Source organism: Sinocyclocheilus grahami, unplaced genomic scaffold, assembly GCF_001515645.1.
Source record: "Sinocyclocheilus grahami isolate Dianchi unplaced genomic scaffold, SAMN03320097.WGS_v1.1 scaffold1359.1, whole genome shotgun sequence".
Classification (NCBI taxonomy): Eukaryota; Metazoa; Chordata; class Actinopteri; order Cypriniformes; family Cyprinidae; genus Sinocyclocheilus; species Sinocyclocheilus grahami.
The window spans coordinates 244,198-252,247 of NW_015506538.1; the positions used below are offsets into that span (position 1 = coordinate 244,198).

The following is an 8,050-nucleotide window of genomic DNA, read 5'->3' on the forward strand; positions in this document are numbered from 1 at the left end:
TTTCTCTTCAAAGCACCAACTTAAAATGCCTATTTTGGTGTGATTGCTTGTGTTACATGAGAAAATGAATAATTTTGCCTTACTGATGCAGTAGCCTATTTAATGCAGGTGCGGTTCAGGTCGCGGTCTTAATGTCAAACGGGTCGGGTACAGAATTAAATTGGTGCTGGCTGCTGTCGGATAACGGGTCTGGTGTTCTGTTGTGTAGCTACTGCGGATGCAGGTTCACCTAACAGCACCCGTGCAGGACTCTGCTTTAAACTGCTTTGCGTCTCTCCGTCAGATAACCTCACGTGCATGATGCGCCATTTACGGGGGCTTATTTAAAATGAAAACTCATTCTCTGCCAGCAGGAGGCGCTTTTAGAGTGATACAACTGGTAATGTATATCGAAATATCGGAAATGTGTTTAAAAATCATATCACCGTTATTGAAAAAAATTATATCGCGATACATATTGATATCGAATTATTGTCCAGCCCTACTAGAAACACCATCAAATCACTCTCTTTGCTCTTGGCTCTCTTCTTCAACCCCCTTCTTTGCCCGCTCTTTGTTTTACTCTCCTCTTTTTAGTGAAGGAAACCCCGGACACAGGAACCCAAGTACTCCAGATACTAGCTGAACTGGTGCATTTAATATAAATTTTAACCTAATTGAGGAACTCAATGCGAGGGTTAATTAAGTGATTGATGGTTGTTCAGATCTATGCAATTGCACATATTGCTGTAAACTTGGGATTTCACATTTTCATTCTCTTAAACTAATTATTTCCTCACTTTCTCTCTTTCTGCAACTTGTGTGAATGCGTGTGTTACGAGAGGGAGCAGGAAACCACGGAACAAGTTATGAAACTCCAAGCAGCCCTGGCAGCAGCGCAGCTCGACCAGCAACATTCAAAGGCTGTCCAGAAAGACCTGGTAAACAGACTCCAGTATGCCGAACAGCTACTAGAGAAAGCCAAGAATGACTTCATAAACAAGAATGTTGAAATCAGTACCCTGAATGACCACCTTGAAAGGTATAGAACCGAAATGGACAATCTGACCCAACAACTAGACGATACCAATGATGAGCTCTACATGGTCAGAAAAGAACTCAAAGATGCTTATGAGCTGAAACAAGAGCCAAGAAAAGAGAAGCATCTCTCAGCCTCACCACTGCTGAGCAGAGCAGAGTCCCATATCCAAGAACCGGCATATGACGAAAGGCGCGAAGGGCCACAACCCAAAACCTCACCGGCCTTCGCCACACAAGCCTTTCCTGCCAACGAAAGAATACCTCCCATCCAAGCAGACCTTGGAGCTGCACATGGGATGACCATCAAAGACCTCAACAAGCTGTCTAAAAACATCAGCAGTTTCAACCCAAACTCTGCAGAGGGCCACGACATCCAGGCCTACCTGCAAGATATCGAGTTTTATCTGGAAATGAGACCTCGTGTGACTGACAGAGACAGGTTATACCTCCTAAGAGCCACATCAAGTCCTGAGGTACGAAACTTCCTAGATCGACAGCCCAGTCAAACAAAGGCAAGCTACCAGCTACTTCGTGAGGTCCTGATTAAAGAGTTTACAGACCCTGAGTCTGAACTTGGACTGTTAACTGCTTTGGAGATCAAGCAAGGTCGACAAGAGGTTCCACAAGCTTACTACAACCGACTCCGACATATGAATGGGGAGGAGGAATATACAAAACCCCCGAGCAACGACGACATCTAATTGGTCAAAGCACCATTTGGGGTGTGTTAAACAGCCCGGTTTAAATGCTAGAAACACCATCAAATCACTCTCTTCGCTCTTGGCTCTCTTCTTCAACCCCCTTCTTTGCCCGCTCTTTGTTTTACTCTCCTCTTTTTAGTCATAGCTTTGAGCTATGTTTTTAATCATGCTTCTTTAGCTTTTGAGCGTGCTCTGGCTTACACGCCAGCTCCTCCAAAACCATGAGGAGAAACGCCACCTGGTCTCGTTACATATGCTAATTAATAGTGTTTTCACTATATTTTGGATATAGATATCCATTGCAGGATTGCTGTCATACGGCTCGTTCACTGAATCGCTGGCCGTCTCAGTGATCAGCCGTAAAACTGTGATTCTGTCCTAATTCCCTTACATATTAATGGTGGAGTTCCCTTTAAAATCTTAAATGATTCCCTTTGAGCTAAATTATTGACCTGTTTCCCTTACACACCCCAAGGGGGAAAACCAGACAGGCAGGCCTAAAGCTGCACCACATGCAGACACGAAACACACACAATGAGAAATGACAGATCAGCACAGGATGACAGACACCAGGAGAATAAATAGGAACCAAAAGAGGAGGCTAACGAGGAAGACACAGGTGGAGCAACTTAAACAATAATAAGGTAACAAGATGGGAGGGGCCAGACAATAGACAGGAGAGAGCACATGGCAACAGACAAACACAACACAAGCCATGTGCTCCCAGAACACAGTCATCTGGTGGCCCTCCTGGGCACACCCGCTGAAGACTGAGACACCGACCCCTTATCCGACAGCAGCACCAATTTAATTCTGTACCTGACCCGTTTGAGATAAAGACCGCACCCAGATAGGCTACTGCATCAGTAAGGCAACATTTTTTTTTTCATGTAACACAAGCAATCAAACCAAAATAGGCATTCTAAAAATAGACGAGCAGCGCAACAGATGAAAGATAAGAATGTGCATCCTTCCTGTAAACAGTAAAAATCTTTGCCTACATCTTGTGAACAATCTGCCAGACTGTTTTGAAAAAATGTGCATAAACTACACACTTAATTCTCCATAAATGAAAACAAACATATTTAGATATGCCTTTAGTGTTAAGTGCCATTGAGTCTCTCCTTAAACTCTGCAGTGTATAGGCTATGTGGCCGCTAGTCCTTTAAAGAAGCATTAAAATAAATCTTAAAAATGAAATGATATAGGCTACAGAAAGCGAGCAACGAGAGCTCCCAAGCTGTCATTCACTTCAGCTGCAGCGCGAATGGCTAGAATGTGCAACGCTGCAAATCCAATGTTGAGGCTCTGCCATTATTATTGAATTTCATTAGTCCCACTTATTTATGTGTGTTTGTTCATGGGAAAGTGAGCAAGACACGACAGTTACGGTATCATGATTATGGTTAAATAAGATAAAAGACATAAGCTATAATATGAAGAAATTAGCTACATTGATTTTCAAATTAAATATCACAACACACATTTATCATTCAGTCTAGTGCGTTTTACATATAATGTAGGGATGCACCGATACCACTTTTTCCAGTACTCGCCCGATACCGATACTTTTATTTTTGGTACCTGCCGATACCGAGTACCGATACCGATATTTTTATTCCATTTGTAAATTTTTTAGATATTGGGTACAGAAACCAAAGGAGTATGTATAATGTTAGTTGGTTAACTTCATTTATCAAATAGATAGTCAAACCAAAATTTATTCAGACACTTTCAACATTTCTCACATTATTACAGTTTATTCGCTATAGTTTAGAAAATGGTAATAAAATATGACAAGAACTCAGTAACTCAATAAACTGTGTCAGAACAAATTCAGCTTGATAATGTTAGATAATTTTGATAGAAAGGTATGTAATAGATTACTATGGTATTGTACATTTATTAAAGTCTTATATATTTTATATTTGCAGTTTTTCAAAGTACAACTGTTTACATGTAGTAGAAAGGTTAGCAAAAGAAATGTAATAACTTAATACTGATCTTCATTATGTTATGTGCAGGAAAAAAAATTCGGAAAGTAATGTCTGCACAGTAGGTGGCGGTAATGCACCTTAACGTTGGATTCCACCCGCCTTAAAACATGAAGAAGAATAAGAAGAGTAATGTTCGCGCTGCGCTGTCAGCTCGGTGGCGCTAGTAAACACGTCCTCTCTGCGCTGTCGAGTCGGTCGCGCCGCTCGGTCCATTGAGCCGCGCCTATGACAGGTCAGCGCGGCGCGAACACTTGAATACCCGTTTCGTCCTACATTTGGGTTGTTTCGCTTCCCATACGCATCTGCGCAGCCGCACGCTCAATCCACTCAGCAGGCTTTGTTTATCAGCTCGTGCATATCAGCTATACAGGCGTTAACACTGAATGTTTAACATTATATTCATTGCATACATATACTTCGTAGTAGACATCCTTAACTCATTTCTGCTGTCTGTTGTTGGTGTTTCTTTGTCTGAATACGACGCTTATCACATGCTGTGTGGTATCGGCGTTTGGTATCGGGGCATTTTAACGAGTACGAGTACAGGAGACCAGTATCGGTATCGGTGCATCTCTAATATAATGTAAGCGCAACTGGTGTAGATTTAAAAAGGCATGACTGCTTCATTTTGGTGTGTATTTGTATTTTACCATCTAATCAATCTCAGCCTGCTTTAATTTTGTGTTGCTAGACGTTTGCATCACTAAGGTTAAATTAGCCTAAGTCTTTCTTTGGCCTGCGCTCTGGAAGTGATCTGTTAATTCTAATAAACTTTAATTACTAAAACTAAAACTGAAACTAAGCTATATAAAAACTAAATGTGTTCACAAAATAAAAACTAAACTAAAACTAACAAAATTATTAAACTAATAAAAATGAAACTAAATTGTATTGCAAATTTGAAAACGATATTAAAATAAAATGGATTTAAAAATGCTAAACTATAATAACCTTGGTGTATGTGTGTGTTCACTACTCACTGCTGTGTGTGTGTGTGTGTGTGTGTGTGTGTGTGTTCACTACTCACTGTGCTGTGTGTGTGTGTGTGTGTGTGTGTGTGTTCACTACTCACTGCTGTGTGTGTGTGTGTGTTCACTACTCACTGCTGTGTGTGTGTTTCTGTGTGTGTGTGTGTGTGCACTTAGATGTGTTAAACACAGAGCCCAAATTCAGATTATGAGACACCATATTTGGCCACACGTCACATCCTCCTATCCTCCTTAATTGGTGATAAAAAAAACTCCATAATTTTGTTTTTAAAATGCAATGTTATTTTTTTCTTATGCTCTAAACAATGTAATGATAGAAAAAAAAACAAATTCATGTGTACTAAATATATATACACACACTGAATATGCGTATAAGCCAAGTCAGAAAGTCAACTCTATTTCTGAAGCGCTTTATACAATATAGTTTGTTTCACAGCAGCTTCACAAGTGTTACATTCAAATTCTGCTGTAAAGCAGCTCTAACAAGTCAACAGTGTCATTATAGCGCTCAAGTCAGTTCAGTGTTGATTCAGTTCAGTTGCATAACTGTGTAAATTCATCAGTTGTACATGCATACTGTATATAGAGTGTATATGTGAATATGCATGTGTGTGTGAGTGCTGTGTTAAACTCCTCCACTGCACTCTGAACAAGCAGAACACACACGAGAGAGGAGAGCTTTACATTCTTCACATCTGTGTGTAGTTTGGTGTGTGTATGTGGCTAATTACTTTATGTTTGTGTGTAGAGTTACTAGACAAAAATACCATTATTAGAAGAGTTAAAATAGTTTTAAAAGAAGTGTTTGCTTTTGCAAGATGTGGGTGATGTTTTGCATGTTGTGTGTGTGTGTTTTGTGGTTTTGTGTGTAGAGTTTAGAGAAATGGAGCCATAGTTTCAAAATCTGTATAAGCATTTGTAAAAAACTTTAAAGTTCAGCAGAATTTAGCAGATATACAGACAGTTGAGTTACTCAAAGTGTGTACAGTCAGCATCAGTGTATTAATGTCTCTCGCACTCTTTTGAGCTCAGAATAAACCAGCAAATAAACCGTTTCTCGAACTGAGAGTGAACAGTTGGTGATTGCCTGTACTCCATCTCTTAATGTCTTCAGAGAGGAATTCATTATATCTAGAGACTGATTTAAGAAGAAAACAGTATCTGAGAGCCGCTGTAAAGCACTGGTGTGAGGAAGACACTGATGATGTACCTTTAGTTACGTGTGTGTTTGTAGTCGAGGGATCCTGAGAGTTTGTGCTGTGGACTGGAGTCACTGCTGTCGCTGAATCAGCTTGAGCTGTGAAAGATCAGTATTAGTTCAGCTTAGATTATGACAACTGTAGATTATGACAATCATATTTTAATCACACAAGATAACTTTAGCATTAGTATTATAATTGCACATCTAACAGAAACTCTTCCATAACTGATTGATGAGCTTGTTTTCTCACCTGAAGTCTTGACAGTGTATGTGACTGAGCTCTTGACTTGATCTCTCTGAGTAACTTCACATCTCCACTCTCTGTTGTGATCTTCATTCAGGAGTGTTGTATTCAGAGTGATGATACAGTGATGTGATGAGAATAATATCTGATATCTGGAGTCTGATCTCGTCAGTTTAACGCCAGCCTGATTCACCCAGAACAGCTGAATTCTCTCAGAACAGATCAAATCATCACAAGAGACTCGAGGATATGAATACAACTGACAGAAGAGAGTCACAGAGCGGCCTGCACTGATCTCAGTCTGTGAGGATGAGGAGGAGGATGAAGAGACTGAAACACAAAATAACACACAAATCACAGACTCTTCAATCATCAGGAGAGATTAAATGAAGAATTTCCCTTTTTAAAATTGATCACATAATCATAAAATTACCATGAAGAACATGCAGATCAACACGAACATCAGGTCCTTGTAGTTCTCCATTCACATATTGTCTGCAGGTGTAATATCCATAATCTTCTGTTGAGATGTTCTTGATGTTCAGAGAGCAGTCAGACCCCAGACTCAGTCTCTCATGTCTCTCTGTCTCTTTCTTCTTTATCCCTAAACCAATCAGTTCAACTGCTGCTGAATATCTGAATCTGTTATAGAGCCACATAGTTGAGTTACAGTCATGAAGAGCATTATTACAGGGCAGACGGACATCTTCACCAGAACTGATGAACACATGAGCATCATCCACTCCACTGGAACCTGAAACACAAGAACATTTGAGTGATAATTATACTATATATTAATAAATAAAACTTTATTGTATGCATATATACACTGAACTCTTTCACAGGAGTTTAAAGAGCATGTAGAAGTGTGTTTACCTGTGAGAAGTGAAGAGAGAACGATCAGTCCCAGCAGACACAGATGACACTCATCAGACATTTTCTCTTTCTCTCAGTCTTCCTCTTCATTATATGCTCTCAACTCTTTCTTTAAACACTATCAGCTCCTCCTGTGTTTCTTCACTTCCTCTGATCTACAGACTGAGGGATATTGATAGAGTTGCTGTTTAGTGACTCAATACCAGTGCATAATGAAGACGTGCTGCTTCACATTTCTCTTGTAAATATTGATTAAATATTTTATTTATCCTATAGAAGACATTTGTATAAGTTTTTATTTATTTATTATTATTATACATGATCTAAAATGACGTTGATCGTGTAAGGACCCTTGCAGTCTATGGGAGGGTCAGACAGCTCTCAGATTCCATCAAAAATATCTTAATTTGTGTTCCGAAGATAAACGGAGGTCTTACGGGTTTGGAACGACTTGAGGGTGAGTAATTAATGACAGAATTGACCGGCAAACATTTCAAACTTTAATAAAATAAACAAACATAAGGCGGCAGTCCCTCGCGGACGACTGCCGCACACAAAACACAAAATAAACTCCAGGCCTGGTCCTCTCTCGTCCAACACTGTTGTCACTCATTCTTTTATCCTTCCGGAGCTCCTCCGTTCCCACGGCTCTCGGCCCCGCCCCACTCGTCACAATCCTATAGAAGACATTTGAATACGTTTTTTTTTTTTTTATTATTATTATTATAATTTTTTTTTACTATAACTAAAAAAATACGAACTGAATGAATGCTAAGTCCTGGTGTCCTCTACAGAAGACAGCATAACATACAAAAAATATAAAATATTTCTAAAATGTTATTTGTTTTCCATTTTTTCTTATGCTCTATACAATGTAATGATATAAAAAAATACTAAATTCATATGCACTATATATATATATATATATGTTTCGGCCTTTGTTTTGGCCGCGGAAGCATGGTAGCAGGCTTTGTTTTGAACGCACTTCATTCCATGAAACGCTTATTCTTTCTTCTCATTTA

The 8,050-nt window shown here is 39.4% G+C and overlaps 1 protein-coding gene across 1 annotated transcript in view; it reads right to left on the reverse strand.

The window, feature by feature from the left end:
- Positions 1-7,122, reverse strand: part of LOC107569564 (uncharacterized) — a 21,403-nt gene extending 14,281 nt beyond the window's left edge. The window contains exons 1-4 of the mRNA XM_016255680.1: positions 7,029-7,122; positions 6,586-6,906; positions 6,159-6,482; positions 5,918-6,004 (exon numbers count right to left, since the gene is read on the reverse strand). Coding sequence (XP_016111166.1) covers positions 5,918-6,004; positions 6,159-6,482; positions 6,586-6,906; positions 7,029-7,089 — 793 coding nt within the window. The 5' untranslated portion in view covers positions 7,090-7,122. The remainder of the gene's footprint in view (positions 1-5,917; positions 6,005-6,158; positions 6,483-6,585; positions 6,907-7,028) is intronic.
- Between the last annotated feature and the right edge of the window lie 928 nt (positions 7,123-8,050).